This window comes from Xiphophorus hellerii, chromosome 24 (assembly GCF_003331165.1).
Source record: "Xiphophorus hellerii strain 12219 chromosome 24, Xiphophorus_hellerii-4.1, whole genome shotgun sequence".
NCBI lineage: Eukaryota > Metazoa > Chordata > Actinopteri > Cyprinodontiformes > Poeciliidae > Xiphophorus > Xiphophorus hellerii.
The window spans coordinates 6181582-6202370 of NC_045695.1; the positions used below are offsets into that span (position 1 = coordinate 6181582).

The window sequence follows — 20789 nt, forward strand, 5'->3', positions numbered from 1 at the left end:
ATTACATTACCGCAGTGGAAAACGTTTCCCAAAAGAACACAAGACCACTAAGAAAATTACTAAGACTAATTTTCCTTCGACTCTAAAACAATAAATCATATTTGTAGCATCACATTATCAACAATTTCTGAACAGAGCAAAAATTCTTAGCACGGTATAGGTAAATGTCATTTAGTTTGGTTAAGAATAATTATTACACTGTCAATAAATGATTTCTAATAGATGTTCTCAGTTGCCAGAGGAACACAATAATGCCTTCATGAGCTCAGAGGTTCAAACTGACAAAAGACGATGATGGATGCTCTCTGCTAAAATATTCCTGCTATCTTCCATGTTCTTTCAGCAAACAGTTGAGTTATCTCTTAAAAGATGTTTTAACTTGAGTTGAGTTAAAATTCAAGTTGGAATGTCAAGTTTTAACATTTTAACTCAACAACCTATACCTAACTAGAGGTTGTACACAACCTCAATTTGGGTAAACCCAAGATCACTGGGTCATCTTAAAAGATAGAGTCTCTCAGAACAGTTCTTAAAGATATAGCCAGTGTTTTCAGCAAAGTTGAGCTGACTGTCCAGGAATGACACAAGGAATTTAAAATTCAACAGGTTGGCCAACAAATGAAACTAGAGTCACTTTCAGATCTTGTTTATGCCATTTAATTAGCTCTACTTCCTTAAGAAAATGTAAAGCTATGTTCTTTTGTGAGGGAATTTATCTTTTCCTGTTCCAGTAATGCCAGAATTAATAATAAATAATAAAGACTTTGTGGTATTCTGATTTAATAATGTAAATAGATGAGTTGTGTCACCACCCTCACGCCACTAGAGGCAGTAGCAGGACCGAAAAGATGCGACTAAAAAGCAGATTTAGAAGTACACAGAAAGCTACAGAATTTGTTAAAAACTGTGAGCTGCGCTGAAGTAAATAAGCGAGAGAAGTTCAAAAACATACTGAGAGTGAAAATCCTTCCTAAAGGTGAAGATATATGACAGATTTTAAAAGAAAATAAAAACGGGAGACCGCGAATAATATAGGAAATAGCGCCCCCTTCACTTCCGGAGAGCAATTGTCCCATTTCCAAATAAGGTATGAGACTGACAGCGGTCCGTCCATCCCCACCCCTTTATGTTTGCTACAGCGAGGGATACTTGCATCAATACTTTGCTTGCCAACCGCCATAAAAGACGAAGAAATACCCAGCAGAATCGAGGTAAGTGTTACCGCTCCGTTGTCCTCCGTGTCTCTAATAACTATCTTAGTTTCTTCTAAAAGATGACAAACATGGACGACCACCTCGGCCTGAAATGCCCTTCTCTTATAGGGTGGGCTGGGAGTCCCGCTGCCGTGGCCTGTTTTATTTTTAAGGGGCTGATCAGCAAAGTTCTTAATCGTACGTAAAATTAAATGGTTAATCGGAAATTTAAGACTTTATTGTAAAACGTTGCTGCTTATAGAGGGCTGTAAAATGAGGCTGTTTTATTTATCTATCTTTAGTAACGAGAAAAAACATTGAATAAAGTGCCAGAAGCACACGACTTCCTTACTTTACATCTTGTGTGATCAACCATGACCTCTGCAAGTGATCTGTTTGTGTGGCGTGTGCAACGAACTGTTATAATACAGAATAAGAATTTAATTTAGCTTTTAAAGCTCTGCACGATTTGATTTTACCTCAAGAGGAACAAACAGCTGTAAACAAGTTTACCTGATTATTGAAATAAGAAGAAAGTGCAAGACTTCTCTCAGACATTGGGGGTTAATCAGAAACTGTTGTGGGATGGTCAGAATGTGGCTGGTCATTTTATTACTCTTGTGTTTCTTTATACCCTATTTAAAGGAAGGATGTTATTGCAGAAGAGATGGTAAACCTCCACCTTCACTTAGCTTTAACAAAGTTGTTTTGGGACCCCCACTCTTTGCCCTTCGGTGAAAATAAAGTTGCAAATTTCATAATTCATAGTTGTTTTGGCTCCACTAAATAGTGTCACTTAATCAAATGATGAACCACATTCTTCTTTATTGAGAGCATTTTAAATGAACTAGGAATTGCAAAGTTGTATGTCGTCATGTATAATGCTCTACAAGTCGTCCTGTGTCTGAGTGACTGCAAATTAGATCCAAGAGCTGAAGTCTGAATCAAACATCTTTTCATATATTATCAACACTGTACTGTATATGGTCCCTGTCAAAGTGAGTGAAGGAGTGAACAATTCAAAGCCGGATGTTGACTGGTATTGGTTTCTCTTACAGACTGACTGACGTCCTGAAGATGGAGGATTGGGATCCAAAGGACAGAGCAGAAACTCCAGGATCCAGCTGTCGGTTTGCGAAGAGTGACCGGTCCAGAGACAGTCCTCCACTATTCAGTAATGAGCCTGTGCCCTCAGGCACAAAGTAAGAAACCAATTTCTAACTGATTCCTGTCAGTCCACATAGATATATCTAGTATTAACTGGTCTGTTTATCTAGTCAGCGTCAACCAGATGACATCTTCAGTGTCATGTTCTCTACTTCCAGCTTGATAAATCCAGCAGTTCCCTGTCAAAGTGAGTGAAGGAGTGAACAATTCAAAGCCGGATGTTGACTGGTATTGGTTTCTCTTACAGACCGACTGACGTCCTGAAGATGGAGGATCGGGATCCAAAGGACAGAGCAGAACCTCCGGGATCCAGCTGTCAGTCTGCGAGGAGTGACCGGTCCAGAGACAGTCCTCCACTATTCAGTAATGAGCCTGTGCCCTCAGGCACAAAGTAAGAAACCAGTTTCTAACTGATTCCTGTCAGTCCACATAGATATATCTAGTATTAACTGGTCTGTTTATCTAGTCAGCGTCAACCAGATGACATCTTCAGTGTCATGTTCTCTACTTCCAGCTTGATAAATCCAGCAGTTCATATGTGAAACTAGATATGAACTGCCGAGTCATGATACACTGTTAGTGTATCATGACTCGGCAGAATGGTTCCTTTTATCAGGTTGAACAGGGCTGTAGAAACAGCCGTCACTACAGCTTGTCTTTTTGAATACATTGATGCTGCAGGTTCAGTCACTACAGCGCTTTACCATGTTGCTCTCAAACCAAAACTCATGCAATACCTGCTCATTCTGCTGCTCAGTGGTGTCTCTTCTTTTACTATCCATGAACTCAGATTTACTTCCAACTTAAAATAGACCTAAATGTCACCTTGCCTCTGATTTTTAGTTTTTTTTTTCCCCCTGTGAAGTTGGACATTTTCATCCTTTTCTGATTCCTCTGGTAATGATTAAGATTGACTAATTTGGGTCAACTTTGTGGTCATCTGTCTTCTGAACATCAGCTTTACTTTAACGTCTTGCTCTGATGCAAAACTACATTTTAACTCAGATCGGATGTCATCAATGTGACTACAGTTGTGATTCCATTAACCATAAAAATGCACAAACTGAAATTCTGAAAATAAATCAGCCTGACAGGAACAAGAAGATTTTGAAAAAAAAAGTTTCTGCGCTAGCACGAGGTGGTTTTTGAGCCGCACTGAAATACGTTTTTCAATGACTTGTGACATGAACAAGCTTATTCGTGCGTTATTTAATTTTCTTATTTAGTGGAAACACAGCACATTCTGGGCTTTTAATATTTGTAGTGGATACTACAGAAGTGCTTCGTAGATTATTTCAAAGAAATACGATCTCAGCAGCTGCATTAGCTGCGTATCTTCCGCTTCTCTGTCCACCCTCATATTGAGGGTCAAATTGCTGTAAAATCTCAGCCATTAGTGCTAAGAATGCCTTTAAATGTTTTAAATAACAGTGTAACACCTGAATAAAATGTTATTTATAGTTTTATTTATAAAATGATTGAGATTGACTCATTTGGGTCAACTTTGTGGTCATCGGTACCAATTCTAAACTCAAATCTCTTCTGTAAATTCATCAATAAAGAAGACAAACGTCAATAATAATAGACTGTTAGAGTAGTTATTTAAATAGTCCAAACTGTTTGATTTTTAATGCGATGAGGTAGAGAAAAGCCGACTTTTAACATAATTTTTTGCTTGTATGCAGACAAACCAGATGGGCTGAATAGAACTTGATGTCGGTAACACAGGAACCCAGAAAGAGGCGAGACGAGCAGAACCAGATCGAAATTAGAACCAAGTCCGTGAAATGAACCAGACCGCTTTTTTAAAAAAGCAGACACTGGGCACAATAAAGACGGACTGCAACTGAAGACTCCAACTGCAAATCATATATCAAGACAGTGTAGTTGGTTAAAAACCACAAAATGAAAACAGAACCAAAGTCCAAAAGATCATCATGAAATGAGATTCAGTCGATCCAACTTTAAACAACAAATAAGATGTGAACTTTCAAGAAGTTGTTACTGCTACTAACATGTTCAAATAATCGCTTCATAAAGTGCTTGGATAAATGCAAACTGCGGCCAAGTCCTGTTTATTTGCGTTCCGCCATTAAAGAAGGATCCAGCTTTCTACACTGGAATTAGATTTGAATCAGTCTCTTTAAGCCTTTGATGGGAGCAGTCTTCTGCTCTGATTCAGACAGAGAAAGGATTATTGACCCAGAAGAGATTTCAGATGGAAAAAGACGCCAAAAAGATCGATCACCAAAGATGATACAATGAAATGCTTTCAAACCAGACATCATCAAAGTTGTGAGGTTCTGCTCTGACCCAGATTCTGGCCCTTTGTTTGTGGTGAACCTTTATGAACATCTTCAGCGTCAGTAGAACAGTTCCACCCTGTTGTTGGTGAACTATTTCACTGATGAAAAAAATGTCTTCACAGAAGGAGGAAGAGGAGCAGCACTGGTGTGGAGGAGCAGCCGTCCTGCTGTGCTTTGTGTCGAAAGGCTCCGATGGATCCAGTCTCTACCAGCTGCGGACACTGGTTCTGCAGACAGTGCATTGGGCCTTACTGGGACCAGTCTGCTCCATCAGGACCCTCCTCCTGCCCCCAGTGTTGGAAACAACCCAAAGCCAATCAGAGCATCTGTGCACCAGGTGAGACTAAACATCCGTTATCAGAGCTTCCTTCTGTCGTGTCTGTTGAACCAGTCGGGGATATAATCCTGCAGCCATGTCTCAGGAAAACATTATCATTGGTGCTTCCCATGCAGTGCATGGGAGGCACTTCTCCAGGGCATGAACAATAGATGTGTTCATTTCATATGGAAACATTTTACTCAAGAATGCAGGACCGACGTTTGTCAGCTATCCATGTTTTTCATCCTTTCAAACTGGTTCCTGCACCACACATAGCTCTCCTGACCTCCTCCTAACCCAGTGCATCAAACAGCAGGCTCTGATTATAAAAATTAGTGGACATTTCATATAATATCTTCAAACATTTATAAAGCAAACATGGTCAATTTAAATTCTAAAACAACTATTACACTCAATATTTTCTGATTAGTTTTCTACTTCTTTGGCTGTAATGAACTAAGAGATTTTTCAGAGGAATATATGACTTATACACTCTTAAGAATGTGATCTACTATAAAAGCTACACTACATGAGCTAATTTTAATCAAATTGTGATCATTATATCTAAAAAACATTTTCTACTGCTTAAAGTTATGTATTGATTAAATCATGAATCTATCCTAAATTGAGGCCTACTCAAAGCAACCATGATCCGTCCAATGTTTTAACATGCTCTACAGTCGAACATCATTAAAGCAAGCATAATTAAACTAATATTTCCAACAAAACCCAGACATTATCATCAATCGATGAAATGCCTCCGAACTGAACTTGAAAAAATGGACGTTATGCTGGTGTCACTTGCCTTTCATCAACAACTCATAGGAGGAAGTAAGAGCGTTGTGAAACTGTCGTGGGAAAAAAATACTATTTCCAAGCACTGTTCAGGGGAAATCACTCAATCCGGTTTATTCATATATTGTGCACAATACAGAGAGCTTGTAGGACAATCAGTAACGAAGCGGGTCTGGATGAAAAGCTCTGCCAGGCAGAGACAACACATGAGTTTTATACCAAAGGGATAAGGGATCCTAAGCATGGGAAACAGACTGGTTCCCATGCAGCTTTGAAAAACAACGTCCAACCTTGAACATGTAACCAAAATAGTTTAACTTGGTGGGAGTATACTGGAACTTAGAATAAACTTATAGCAATACAACTAGCAGGTGTGACCTTACTTTAATTTTTCCACTACAGAAGCATAATCACCTGGCCGGAACACGGTGTTCTAAAACATAGTTTAACGAAGCCTCAAGGTAGGTAATTTTCTTTGGGGAATTTTAATAATCAAGGTACTCAAATTATTCAAGGAATCGTTACGGCCCTGGATGGAAGAGATGGTTTCTCTCTCTCCTTCGCTCCTGCTCTGCAACCATGAGCTCCTTTTCAACTTCTCTTACATTTGTGGCTTCAGTTGTGATATTATTGCAGCTTTTGCAATTTTGACCAGCTGCTCCCTGTTGTAAGCCAATTTGTTGCTGTGGTTATGAATGATAAAAAAAAAAGTTAAGGGATGAACGTTTTAAAAAAGAAAAATCTGAATGAAGTAACAGAACTACTCCAACAGTGGCTCAAATCTAGAATACGGCAACAGAAAATGATAACATCCCCTAATGTTCAAAGTGGATTTGTTCCAACTTAATCATACAAAATCATATATTTTTTTTTTTTTTGTCTGCTTTTTTTTTTTTTTACATCAGTTCCCTTTTCTTTTTTGTTTCAGCAGATGTTGGTTTGCAGGAGGTTTTAGACGAACATAAAATGAGTCTGAGGAAGAGATGTGAATATGTGACTGACGGAAGTGATGAAATGGGAAGTAAAACCCCCCTCAACAGTATCTACATTGAAGTCTATATCACAGAGGGGCAGAGTGAAGAGGTTAATACCCAACATGAGGTGATGCAGCTGGAGGCAGTTTCCAAGAGCCAGAAGCGCCATGACATTCCAATCAAGTGCCATGACATCTTTAAAGCTTTACCTGGCCAAGATGGAGCCATCAGAGTGGTTCTGACCATCGGTGTCGCTGGGGTTGGAAAAACTTTCTCAGTGCAGAAGTTCACTCTGGACTGGGTAGAGGGCTTGGAGAACCAAGATGTCAATATGGTGGTTCTGCTTTCGTTCAGGGAGCTGAACCTGATCAAAGATGTGCAGCACAGTCTTCTCACGCTGCTCCACGTTTTCCATCCAAAACTCCAGAAGCTCCCAGCAGAAAAGTTGGCCAGCTGGAAAACTCTCTTCATCTTTGATGGCCTGGACGAAAGCAGACTTTCGCTGGACTTCAAAGACAGTCAGTTGGTTTCTGACGTCACACAGAAGTCACCAGTCAATGTTCTGCTGATAAACCTCATCAAGGGAAACCTGCTTCCCTCGGCTCTCATCTGGATAACTTCCAGACCTGTAGTGGCAAATCGCATCCCTCCTTCATGTGTTTCTAGGGTAACAGAAGTACGAGGTTTCACCGATGCCCAGAAGGAGGAGTACTTCAGGAAGAGGTTCAGCGATAAACAGCTGTCCAGCAGAATCATCTCCCATATAAAGACCTCCAGGAGCCTCCACATTATGTGTGTAATCCCAGTGTTCTGCTGGATCACTGCTACGGTTCTGGAGGACATGTTGAGCACAGAACAGAGAGGAGAGCTGCCCAAGACCATGACTGACATGTACTCACACTTCCTGCTGGTCCAGACAAAGAGGAAGAAGAGCAAGTACCATAAAGGACATGACCCAAGTCCACATGAGCTGATGGAGGCTGAAAAGGAAGTTCTTTTGAAGCTGGGGAGGCTGGCATTTGAACAGCTAGAGAAAGGAAACATCATGTTCTATGAAGAAGACCTGGAGCAATGTGGTCTGGATGTCACAGAGGCCTTGGTGTACTCAGGAGTTTGTACAGAGATCTTCAAAAAAGAGAGTGTGATCCTCCATAAATCAGTCTACTGCTTTGTTCATCTGAGCATTCAGGAGTTTCTGGCTGCAGTCTACATGTTCCACTGTTTCACCAGCAGGAACATAGAAGTGATGGAGATATTCCTGGGACAAAAATACAGTGAAACGTCTCTGGATGAGTTCATGAAAAAAGTCGTAATGAAATCCCTCGGCAGTAAAAATAGTCACTTGGACCTGTTTGTTCGCTTCCTTCATGGCCTCTCTGTGGAGTCCAACCAGAGACTCTTAGGAGGCCTGCTGGGTCAGACAGAGAGCAGTCCAGAAACCATCCAGATAGTCATCAAGAACCTGAAGGAGATGAACACCGATGATATAGCTCCTGACAGAAGCATCAACATCTTCCACTGTCTGATGGAGATGAATGACCTCTCATTTTATCTGGAGATTCAGCAGCTCCTGAATTCAGGGAAGGAGCTCTCAGTGGTCCAGTGCTCTGCTCTATCCTACATGCTGCAAATGTCAGATGAAGTTCTGGATGAGTTGGACCTGGAAAAGTACAACACATCAGAGAAGGGACGACTGAGACTGGTTCCAGCTGTGAGGAATTGCAGAAAGGCTCGGTGAGTCCAGATGTCATCATTGTGTGAATGCTGATTCAGCTCTATTGTCCTCCTGTTTCTTCTTCTTCTTCAAGTTGCTTCTGGGCATTTTTTTGACTTTTAGCTACTTTAGTCATGCTTTGGTCTATTTCAGTCATTGAAACATCTGAATGTTATGCTTAGTTAGGACGACACTACTGCAGCTTTTGGTATTTAGAAAGCTTGATCTCTGTTTTCTATGAAAGCTCCAATCAATCATAGACACATTTTGAACATCTCTTCATTCATTGGGGCTCTACTCCATTATTCACCTTTTACATTGTTTTTATTGTTTTTATGAAATCACTCTATAGAGGAATTATCAGTCAACATCACACTACATAATCAAACACTGTACTGGGCATGTTGCCTGCAGAAAGAAAAGAAGAATATATTATTCCAACTATTTACACTATTTACAGTTAGGCTAATAAAATCAAAGCTTTGCAGCTTATTGAGTGCAGAGTACTTAGGGAGTACAGCGTCTCTGCACTTCTGATTCCTGATGTCTTAATTTACCACCTGCCTTGATGGCTGAATAGGTTTTCGCGTCTGGTTTTCAAATGTGGATTTTTTTTTTGTAATGTGACCAAACACTGCTGAGGAGACTCTTTGAAAACTAGCTCCTATTTTTATCTTGAGCAGTTTCTTCTTCGTTCTATCGTCACTGGTAGTTTCTTTCGATCGGCCCAGCCATTCTCTTCACCGGGTGCTCCAGATATTTTGAGGCTCGGATTGCTGCAGCTCCATCAGATGCTGCGGAGAAAGCTGAAACCGTTCCGTCACAGACTGATAGAAAATCTTCAACATCTGACTGCAGTTGAGGGTCCTGATTGCCTTAGGAAGGAGAGGTTGCTGACTGCTAAGTGTCAGGAGCTTATATGGATGTTTTAGGGGTTAATCCAGATGGAGATGCAGTCACCAGATCCTAACATGGACATCTAAATGTATTATTGTTAATGTGAGATTATTTTAATTTGCAAATAAAAACATTTATTGCACAGATTAATTGTCCCGGTTTCCAGAGTCACCCATTGGCTATTGGAGTTGGAGTCTTGATCCTAAAGATGCTGAAGTTTATGTAGAAAATGGAGGAATAGAAAATATGTTTTGCTCCTTGGTTGGTTTTTGATAATCAACCATCACGCCAACATGTTGTGACCTTTGGAATATTAGCTTCATTGATTTAATCTGTTCCTCCAAATTTTAGATAGATAGCATTTATTGTCATTGAACAGAATTCAACGAAATTTCCATTGCAGCTCCCATGCAAAAGGTCAAATATATACAGTATAAATAAGCAAACACACAATAATAATAATAACAATATATACAACTAAATTAACTAAAGGCACTCAACCACACCAAAGAAGTAGCAGCAGGTCCAATTATGGCAAAGTACAGATAATGTGACAGTGCAAAGTGCAGAACAATATGGCTGTGTGGGGGTGGGGGATATGTATGTGTGACTGCGAGGTTATGATATGTGTGGGAGGGGGGGGCGGCAGGGAGTAATGGCTCTGACGGCTGTGGGGAAGAAACTGTTTCTCAGTCTATTTGTTGTAGTCCGTATATTCCTGTACCGCTTGCCTGATGGCAGCGGCACAAACAGTCTGTGGCCCGGGTGGCTGGAATCCATCGCTATGGATCCAGCTCTCTTCTTGACCCGGTCTGTGTAAATGGAGTCCAGGTCTGGGAGGGGGCATCCCACAATGCCTTGTGCTGTTCTCACCACCCGTGTCAGTTGTTTCCTCTCCAGTGCTGTGCAGCTACCATACCACACAGTCATGTTGAGGCAGAGGATGCTCTCGATCATCGCCCTGTAAAAGTTCACAAGCAGCCGTGAGGAAAGTCCAGCCCGTCTCAGTTTCCTGAGGAAGAAGAGCCTTTGTTGTGCTTTCTTCACCAGGTGGGAGGTGTTTGTGTTCCAGGAGAGGTCAGAAGTGATGTGGAGGCCCAGGAACTTGATGTTGTCCACACGTTCCACCACTTCTCCATCTATGAGAAGGGGAGTGTGAGCCGTCCTCCTGGACCTTCTGTAATCCACAATGACCTCCTTGGTCTTCCCTGTGTTCAGCACCAAGTTGTTGGCTGAACACCACTGAGTGAGCTGCAGAATCTCCTCTCTGTAGTGGGTCTCGTTGTTGTCTGAAATGAGACCCACTACTGTTGTGTCGTCCGCGTACTTCACGACTGTGTTGGTGGGGTGGATGGCCACGCAGTCGTGTGTAAACAGGGTGAAGAGAGCTGGGCTGAGCACACAGCCCTGCGGCGTGCCTGTGTTGAGGACCAGTGGGGACGATGTTGAGCCACTTATTCTCACCACCTGAGGCCTGTTGGTGAGGAAGTCTCTGATCCAGTGGCACAGTGAAGCGGGCAGCCCCACCTCGAGTAGCTTCAGCACCAGCTTGTCTGGGATGACGGTATTAAATGCTGAGCTGAAGTCTACAAATAGCATCCTGACGTAGGTGTTGGGATGCTGCAGATGGGTCAGGGCTGTGTGCAGAGTGATGGAGACAGCATCCTCTGTTGACCGGTTCGCTCTGTAGGCGAACTGAAGGCTGTCCAGGTTTGCGGGGATGAAGTCTCTGATGTACCTCAGAAGAATCCTCTCAAAGCACTTCATGATCACCGGGGTCAGAGCGACGGGCCGGTAATCGTTCAGGCTGGTGATGGACCTCTTCTTCGGTACAGGGATGATGGTGGAAGACTTGAGGCACTCAGGAACCATGGCGAGCTGCAGGGACAGATTGAAAATGTCCAGAAACACTCCTGCCAGCTGGTCGGCGCAGGTTTTCAGCGTCTGGCCTGACACCTTGTCCGGTCCTGGAGCTTTGTAGGTGTTGATCCTCCTCAGTGTGGACGTCACCTGATGCTTCTGTAAGACGAGGGGCTGGTGCTGCTCTTCCAGTTGGGGTAGATGTGCGGCTTCTCTGCTGCCCGCCGTGTCAAAGCGGGCAAAGAAACTAAAGTCATCTTGACGAAGACCGCCCGTGTAGGCAGAGCTCAGCATGAAGAAACTGGGAGTTTTGTAGAAAAGAGGACTTCTACTAAAACATTCGGTGTTCTGAGAACACGAAGCATAAGCTGTTTTAACCTGAACCAGGATTAGAACCCGAAGCATAACCAGGACTAAAAGCATGACCCAAACCTTCAGTGTTGTTCTTAGAGCATAAAGCCTGAGCTGTTTGAACCTCCATCACTGTGGTTAAATGTTAAATGAATCTTTGTGCAGAATCAGAAACACAGGTCTGGAGCAGAAAGCAGGACAAGAACCCAAACACTGAACATGACCAGCACCACAACTAGAATCGGGAGCAGAACAATAACTTTAATCATGAATTTCTGAGATACTCAGTAAATCGATGTGAAGATCAAATGTTTATCAGATGTTGTCATCACTGTTATATCTTTGTTAGTCTGATTTAATGAGAAATCATTTCATTTTTTTCTCTAATCACAGACTCGTTGCCTGCAGTCTCTCAGAGACGGAGTGCGAAGTTGTGGTCTCGGCTCTGAATTCCAATCCCTCCCACCTGACTGAACTAGAGATACGCGAGATTGATGGACTTAAAGACGCTGGAATGCGGCATCTGTGTGAGATCCTGGAGAGTTCAGTCAGTAAAGTGGAGATTCTCAGGTTTGTTTTCTCTGTTCATTAAAATCATATAATGATTCTTTAGAACCTATTTTGATTTTATTCTGGGTTCTTTAATAACAACCTTTTCTCCCAAATGTCAGAATATTATTTCTGAAGGCTTTTGCACTGTAACTTTTGATTGTCTGTTTTAATACGGAGATAATTAAAAACAAATTTATTATTCATTGAACTTGAATCTTTCATAACTAAATTGATAGCAATAAAAGGTTTCTTTGTTATAATGTTACCTTGAATGTTTCTGGTGTGTCTTGCATTTCATTTAGCTCTTACAATTTAGCTTGGTGAAAGCCTGAATAAATACTTATATCAGATTACAGTTCGAACTGTAATCAGATTACATAACAGGTCTAATGTAACACTTTGGTTGTTAAAGCTAACTTTACTTTCAGCATAAAACCATTGCAGCCCAGACTGAAATATTCAAACACATCATAATAATATGTTCTTGTTCAAACTCTTATGTTTGAACAGTTTTATTGGACAAAATATTAGATTCCAGTTTATTATTTTTTTCAAATTTTACATCGAGTCAAATTCATTTTGTACAATTTTATTTGTTTACATTTCAGTTTGAACCTGCACCACATTTTATTTTATTTTTTTATTCAGATTGAGCAACTGCAGCTTGACGGAGCTCAGCTGGGCTTCTCTGGCCTCGGCTCTGAAGTCCAACCCCTCCCACCTGACAGAACTGACTCTGAGCAACAACATCCTGAAAGATGCTGGCGTACAGGACCTCTGCGATTTTCTACAGAGTACCGGCTGCAAAGTACAAAAGCTGATGTAAGAAACTATGCTACTATTTCTGATGTGACACTTGTATCGATGCTTTGCGCCTCCCTCTAAAAGTGGTAGAGGGAAAATAGACAATTAGGACGCCATCCATAGCCACACTGCTGTGGTAGAACAATTCTGTTAACTAAATGAAAGACTCGTTGCCATAGCGTCTGACAACAACGCCACCGTATGTTTCAATATTCAACACCAAAAAACACCCAAACATTTCTCACCCAAAGAACAGAACGTTCAGTCCGTTGTTTCCGATTATTAAGTAATTGCTGTGGTAGATTAGCTACCGCTGCTATTAGCTAATCTAAATTATCTAGTTTACAGACTTGCTCTACTGATGATCTGTCAGAGTGGTGTGTGTGGGTCCCTTTTTACATTTTGAAGTGAACCAAAACACACAACACATCTACATGTTAAGGTTGTCAAAGTCAAGCAAGAATAACTGAACTACTTCCCTCTGCCTCACTATTTTTTTCTTAATTAAAACTTTTTCCTAACCTAGTTGTCATAGTGTTGACACTTAGGAGCAAAGCACTGCATCCCTTTTTCTTTTACATATTATTTGAGATTTAATGTGTTATATTGATAACTTGACGTCTAAAATCAATGGTGGTCCTTGCAGCTTTTTGCCCTGCAGAAGGGCGATGGGGGTGGGATCTTGTCGTCACGCTGCTAGGGGTCCAAACTCCAGTTTTTAGTTTATGTTTTCATCTTTAGTCAATTTAATAGGCGAACTCTCACTTTGCCCAGCCATTCATTAGTTTTTGTGTCCATGTGCCCAACCAGGTATTGCACCTTCGTTATACATACATACACATATGACAGCTATGCTGCCACAATGAGCTCCACCAGACATATGTTGTGACTTAAAACCTTTATCTTGAAACCTAAAAGTAGTAAATGGTGGTTCTTTACAAATGACAACACATTACCTTCTATTGGTATTTCTCAGAAATGATCAGCTGTACTTTTTCCAAAAGGTCATGGAAGATCTGGGGCTCTAAACAAGCTTTATTTGGCTTCACTTGAGGAAGAAATTGTAAGGATTGCAGACTTCTGCTATAGAAGAGTGTCAACACCAAATTGTTGAAGGTCCATCTTTCATGATCCCACCAAAACTGTAATGATATTTCTGGTTGGTCAGGCTTTGCGCCACTTTAAATGATGCCTCTGTTGATTTTATTTTATTTTTTCATCTTTGTTGAAGTTGCTTCCTGCTGGAAAATTCTGGGAAAGGTCACTGTTACTTTTGTTGAACCGCTGCTCCATGTGCAGACAGCAAGGCTTTTGCCACAGATTACACACACTTGGTATTTGTGGAAAACGGTCAATTTTGCTCTCCACCTTGCGGGGCAAATCAGATATTAATGTTTTATATCGTGCTATTTATTTGTTCACATTTCAACTTTAAACTGCATCCTTTTGGCCGTAGCTCACATGTTTTATTCTTTATTCAGATTGGAGGAGTGTAGTTCGTCAGAGATCAGTTGTGCTTCTCTGGCCTTGGCTTTGGAGGCCAACCCTTTCCATCTGACAGAACTGGACCTGAGTGGAAACGACTTGGAAGTTGACGGAACGAAGGAGATCTGTGGTTTTTTACGAACCCCTTCCTGCAAAATAAAGAGATTGGGGTACAAGATTAGTTGCTTCATATCTTTTTTTGTAAACAGTTTGACATAATTTGGCAGAAAAACTCACCACAGTTTAGAAAAAGTGCTTTTCAGCTCCTGGAGTCTGTCTGACAGGAACAAATATATAAATCGCTGATTGACGCTTCAGCGCTTTTTTAAGAATCTGGAATGATTTCACTGATTAAAGTACTCCAAAAACAATGTACGAGATTTAATGTAAAACGTGTGCGTGTTTCTGCTCTTAACAATAGTTTTACATTACTAGTATGTCTACAAAAATTATGTAAAAGTTCAATATTTCTTGCCAGTCATTTCAGAAAGTGAGCCATTTTAAAGAAATCCATCACACATAGTAAAATACATAAGTACTTTCATATTCAGAGATAACTGGCAAGAAATATTGCATTGAAAATTAAATTTTTCTGCATTACACTGCATTTGTCCATATTTCCTCCAAAATTCCTCGTTTTCTTGGAATCTTGAATAACGTAGGCGCAAAGTCTTAGTTGGTATGGATGGAACTGACAGAGAAGAAGTCAGCAAGTCTTTATTGAAGCAGCAGCATGTTGTCAATATTAAGCAGATCTCTTTATCTGGTTCAGTTGTACTGGTTTAATCTGAATCCTGTTGGCTTCAGCTCACACGTTTCATTCTTCATTCAGATTGACCGACTGCAGCTTGACAGAAACCAGCTGCGCTTGTCTGGCCTCGGCGCTGAAGTCCAACCCCTCCCATCTGACAAAACTGGGACTGAGCAGCAACAAAGACCTGAAAGACGGTGGAGTAAAAGAGATGTGTGGTTTTCTTCAGACCACTGACTGCAAAATACAGAGTCTGAGGTACAAGCTTAGTTCTGTTCATATTTCCTCCAAAATACCTCCTGACCTGTTTGATTTCTGTGAAACTGAAATAATTTAGCAGCAGAAGCTGAGCTTGTGTTGATGGAGCTGACAGAGTTTAAGAGCTGAAGTCAGCTGGTCTTTATTGAAGCGGCTGCATGTTGTCATTTATATCAGTGAGAGTTCTTTAACTGGTTCTGTTGGACCGTTTTAACATGCATCCCGTTGGCTCCAGCTCACATCTTTTATTCTGTATTTAGCTTGGTGTGGTGCGGTTTGTCAGAGACCAGCGTTGATTATCTGGTCGCAGCTCTGAAGTCCAACCCCTCTCGTCTGATTTACCTGGACCTACGAGGAAACGGCCTGAAGGACTCGGCTATTCAGCAGCTGAAGGCTCTTGTAAGGACTGTGAGGTGAGTAGATTCTGGAAGTGAGTCCAGCTGCTATCAGCAGTGTTGAATTATACCATGTGAGAAGCAGGGGGAAGTTCCAGTGTTATCAGTAAAGCTGCAGCTTCTCAGTGGGAGGAGAATGGTCTTGGCTAGATTACCAAGTGATCCACAAGCTTGTTGTGTTTCCTGTGTTTGTGTTGAGGGGGGAAATGACTGTTGATCAGGAAACAAAGCTGCCAGCCGTCCAACATGTCTAGAAACAAAACTGTGGGCGCATCAGAGCTGATGTCAGAGGAAGCAGACCTCTAAAAGTGTGTGTAGATGTGTGAGCTTGGGGTTCAGTGCGTTCGCTCCGACACTTTAACATGAGAGCTGAAAGCAGCTCTGAACAGAACTGAAATCCTTGCTGCTCTTTTTACAGGATGTGATGCGTTACCGACTCCTGGAAGAGTCGGTAACACAGCGAGAGAAGCTGGAAACACTCACTGATCTTCACCCTTCTCCTTTCTGCAGGGCGAGATCTTAGTGAAGGAGAGGAGCTGAGCTGTGTCCTGATGATCCTAAGTGGCTGAAGCTGCAGCAGTTTGAGTTTAAAGAAACATTGTCATGATGAAGAACTTTGAGTTGAAAGATTTTGACTTTTTGACTGATATATATATTTTTCTGTAAGGATAAATGAAGGTTAAAGCTAAACTCAACTCCATTTTGTCTTCGTGGAGTTTTTTGATCTGAACTTGAGTCGACCGGAAAGCCAGTCTTGTTCTCACTGGTGGTGCTTTCACCCTGTAACAGAAATATGAAGTAAAGCTCAATTCAACATTTTTCAGGCTGCATGTTTGCCTCATTCTGATGCCATTTTAGATGTTTTCTGGAGATGTTTGGGTGGTTCTGGTCTTTCTATCTTCTGCTGCAAACAACTCAATAAGTATGATGGTTTCTACAATTCGAATATGATTTTTTTTTTTTTTTTTTTTTTTTTTGTGATTTCAGCTCAGATGGTTTTATTTCCCTCTATGGAACATGGGAAAATTTGTTTCTTTTGCGTTCCCTCGCAATACTTTTGTCTTACCTCACAATATGCCTACTGCAACATTTGCTGAGCTGTTTTGTATACAGTCACAAATATCAATTTCAAATGTATGCACATTTAAATAGCCTCAGTGTTTAGTCTTCTCTCCTTGGTACAACTTACTGAAAATCGATTTATTCACTATAAGTTTATGTCTGTTTGTGTAAGGCTGAGACGAAACTGCACATGAAAACATCCCTTTAAGCCATTCAGAGTACCAACACTAAAGAGACACAATCAAAACTATCAGATGACTTATTACCCCGCGATAATAACTCAGAAAAAGTCCAAATAGTTTGGATGTATTTTTTCTTCTTTCCTGCTTATGGAAAGTTTCTGTTTATGTCACAGGTTTGTGGCTCCTTTCTATCCTAAAGAAAAAAAACTTCAGATATTTCATAACGAGATATTAGCACGTGGAAAACCCTTATGAAGACCTTATATAATATCAGAAAGTACATTGGCTGCCATAAGAAAGGCTTACAGTGTTCAATTATGCCACATGAACTAATCAGTAAATTATTGCAAAGGAACGCAAAAGAAAACAAAACTCCGCATGTCCCCTTGAAGGCTCTGTAATTTCCTTCTTCCTGATTGTAAAACCTAAAATTTAATCAACACAAAATTTCATCATCTCCAGTATCTCCTTTGGTGAGCATTGGAAACACTTTCTGAAGCAGCTCTGAGGCTGGTAGGTCGTGTTTGGAGGGTTTTTCCTCTGTTCTTCCTGCAGAACAGCTCCGGTTCTGTTGGATGTCCAGTTGCTGAAAACGGCTCATCGTGCAGCCTTGTTCTAAGTTTAGAACATAAATCGTCCTGCAGCTTCTCGTGAAGTTCTCTAAGGATGTTGGCAAAAGAAAAAAAAGATTTTCTACGAACATGTTTGAACACATCAAACAAAGAAATACAGTTCCGTCAGCTCATGTTGCATATTCCCCTGATCGAAATCGATATTTATAAATGTACACGTCACTTTGGATTCCCTTTCTGGAGCCAGGTTCGCCATGTGGAGCAGCTTTCCCGACATTCTGCGTGAAATACATCAAGAACGCCGTTAGCACTACACTGCCGTATTTGGAAGCAAATAATTCTTTCATGATTTTGTTTTTTCCAAGCGTGGCTATAATTGTATCATCTAAACAAGTTTAAGTGTACTTTTCAATAGAGTCCAAAAAGTCTGATTTGTCTCCAGCTCCTGATTATTTTTGCATCTTGTAGCTTGTTTTACAATCTGATTGCTATCCGCCAGCAGGATTCGCTAATTACTCAGTTCCTGTGTCTAGGATTTTGTTCAGGGTTGTTTCCTTTTTGAGCTGGAAAAAAAAAAAAAAACATCAAACAAAATTCTCTGAAATGCATTATTCCTCTTACGCTAATCCACATATGTCAAACTCAAGGTCCGCAGGTCTATCTGGCCCATCATATCAATGTCTGTGACCACAGAAATAATACTTCAAGATAATAATTGTTTACTGAAATATGATTTTTGTCAGTGAATCAAATAAACTTTTATTTGCGAAGTTCCAAAAAAGAGAAAGAGAAAGCAACATTGCAGTTTGCAAAGATCTTCAGCTTTGGAGACAAGCCCTGAAACTAAAGTGGAACCATCTGGCAATACTCTCCCACCTGTGAAGTATGGGTGTTTTTGGGTTTTTTTTATGATTTTTCAGTTTGGAGACATGCGGCAATGGGATTGCAATAACAACCTCTAAAGAATCAGAGTGAAACGGTCTGACTGAAAAAGCACAAAATTTGTTCAAACAAAATTTTGCTGAACTCTTTTAAGTTGAAGGTGAGACTGAAAACAGTTCCAGAAACATTTCAGGCCAGTTTGTGATCTTTAATCTAGCGACAGTTAAACATTTAACTTTGACTTCAGTACAGAATATAAATAAACAAACACAAATAAACCTATTATAAGCAAAATTATTAGTTAGGCTGTAAGGTAAGTAAGATTATATGTAACTATGAAGGAGCTGGACTCTATTGATGGTGACTTATAGCCCTCTGGTGGTGTAACAATTACATTACACTGTACATACATGCATGGGTTATATACTGTATATACAGTATATTAGTGCTAAGTAGTAATGCCTGCTGTTAACCATGCTGATCTATACAGTGATTTTTCACCTCTATGAATTTATTCTTTTCAGTCAAACCTCCCAGCACTGATCAGCAGTCACTAATGTTTTCCAAGATCAAAATGAAGCTGAAAGCTTCCCTGTGTCTTGATTAAATTGACAACCGTGTCTACAGATAGAGATAGAATGCTGAAGGTTGTTAAACGAGAGGAAACAGGAAATAGCAGCTTTTTGTTTCTTTGGCTCCAACAAACTACAGACATCTTCGTACGCACGGAAAGAATCTTGGGGATTTTCCACAAATAACTTTTCAAATCGTCACGTCAAGTCAGATTTCCAACAATGTGCTGGCAGACGCTTTCCCCTGATTGGTGCTCTAGATGTACTCAGCACTGATTCTGACCGACCGATGTCTCTGCGACACCGGGACCAGTGGGATGTGGACAGGTAGATTCCGGTTCTGCTCCTGCAGATACAAAGAAGAAATCAGCAGCAGCGTTCCCGCCACCAGGTGCAGAACTCCAGCTGTCCAGCCACAGAACAGAGAATCGCCGAACTCCCAGCGAGGAACCACATCCGGCACCGACTCGTCAAAGAATCGCACCACAGTCAGGTGAGCTATGTAGGAGACTGGAACCAGGACCAGGATTCCAGCTGCCAGGCTCAACGTCCCACCTGCCGTCTTCAGGACCTTCTTGAAGCGTCGGTCGTCCATCTTGCGACAGCAGCTGTTGATCAGGTTCAGGCCCAGGATGGCCAGCACCGAGCCCATGAGCCCAAAACCCAGAGCGGCACACATCAGAATCCGGGCCAGCTTGATGTCTGGCGGCAGACCCAGCAGGCTGTTGTACGGTCGACATTCCTGCAGGCCCAAGTCCTGGATAACGCAGGTCTTCCACAGTCCCACCTCCAAACTTTCAGTGGGGAGCAGGTCTGTGGAGAGTGTCAGCCAGAACGGCATCATAGTTGTGCACAGAGAGCAAAGCCAGCCCACTCCTGAGAGCAGAACCCCCAGCAGCTCCACCGTCCCGACACTCCAGTCCATGACGGCCTCAGCTGCCAGGTGTCAGGAAGACATCAGTCCCTCTGGAAAAGGAACGCCGCCGTCCAGAGTGACAGAAAGTGTGAGCTGCTCCCCAAACCAGTCAGAGAGGACACAGTGATTGGTTGAATGCAAACAACAGTGTGGCTGTGAGGTGGCCTGCAGGCAGCAGACCGGATGGTACATCTCTGACTGAAAGGCATTTAAAAGTGCCCCCTCCACCCCCTTCAACCCGCTGCAGCGTCACCAGGCACGCCGCTCGTTTTCCACAGTGTCTGTTGGCTCTTTGTTCTCGGAGAAAACAGGAAACAAGGACAGACAACAGGCAGCCTGACGGAGCGCAGACATTCAGGGTCACCAGAGTTTCACTGGTTGCAGGAGTTTCAGCTTCAAATCATTGGAGGGACCTTTGAGAAACAAGATGGCGTCTTTCAGAACAGAATGACTGAACCCCATTGCAGTGTCAGAGAAAGAGTTGCTCTGCAGCAACTCTAACCCTAATTATGGAGTTAACATCAGAAACCGATGGCACAATAGGTCAAACTGGTTCAGGAAGTACCCTGAAGCGGCGGTTGCAATGTGACAGAGGGGAACAGAAAGAGCAGAAAGGGCTGGGTTGTCTGTTCTAGCCCTCCAGAACTACTGTCCTGCAACATTTGTGTCCAACACAACTCAACAAAATGGCAGAATATCCCCACATTTTATTTGTGTTTTAGATGGGGCCCACACAAACGTTTCAGGATGGCAACTCCTATAACTAGAGCATGTATCACAGT

At 41.7% G+C, this 20789-nt stretch overlaps 2 protein-coding genes across 7 annotated transcripts; one reads left to right on the forward strand and one right to left on the reverse strand.

The window, feature by feature from the left end:
- Window positions 1–1055: 1055 nt before the first annotated feature.
- Window positions 1056–16640, forward strand: LOC116715524 (NACHT, LRR and PYD domains-containing protein 14). 6 transcript variants are annotated; one of them, XM_032555960.1, is made up of 12 exons: window positions 1068–1211; window positions 1323–1391; window positions 2252–2395; window positions 2608–2751; window positions 4789–5003; window positions 6709–8488; window positions 11970–12146; window positions 12777–12950; window positions 14414–14587; window positions 15250–15426; window positions 15687–15839; window positions 16332–16640. In XM_032555960.1, exons 3-12 carry the CDS (start codon window positions 2271–2273, stop codon window positions 16342–16344), a joined length of 3132 nt encoding a protein of 1043 aa, XP_032411851.1. In that variant the 5' UTR covers window positions 1068–1211; window positions 1323–1391; window positions 2252–2270; the 3' UTR covers window positions 16345–16640. The 6 variants fall into 6 exon arrangements, with proteins under 6 accessions (XP_032411856.1, XP_032411851.1, XP_032411850.1 ...); XM_032555959.1 differs by lacking the exon at window positions 1323–1391; XM_032555962.1 differs by lacking the exon at window positions 1323–1391 and having other exon boundaries at window positions 6712–8488.
- Window positions 16641–18376: 1736 nt separating this feature from the next.
- Window positions 18377–20479, reverse strand: LOC116715551 (putative claudin-24). Its single transcript, XM_032556014.1, has one exon. The coding sequence runs from the start codon at window positions 20014–20016 to the stop codon at window positions 19348–19350; it is 669 nt and encodes a 222-aa protein (XP_032411905.1). The 5' UTR covers window positions 20017–20479; the 3' UTR covers window positions 18377–19347.
- Window positions 20480–20789: the final 310 nt, after the last annotated feature.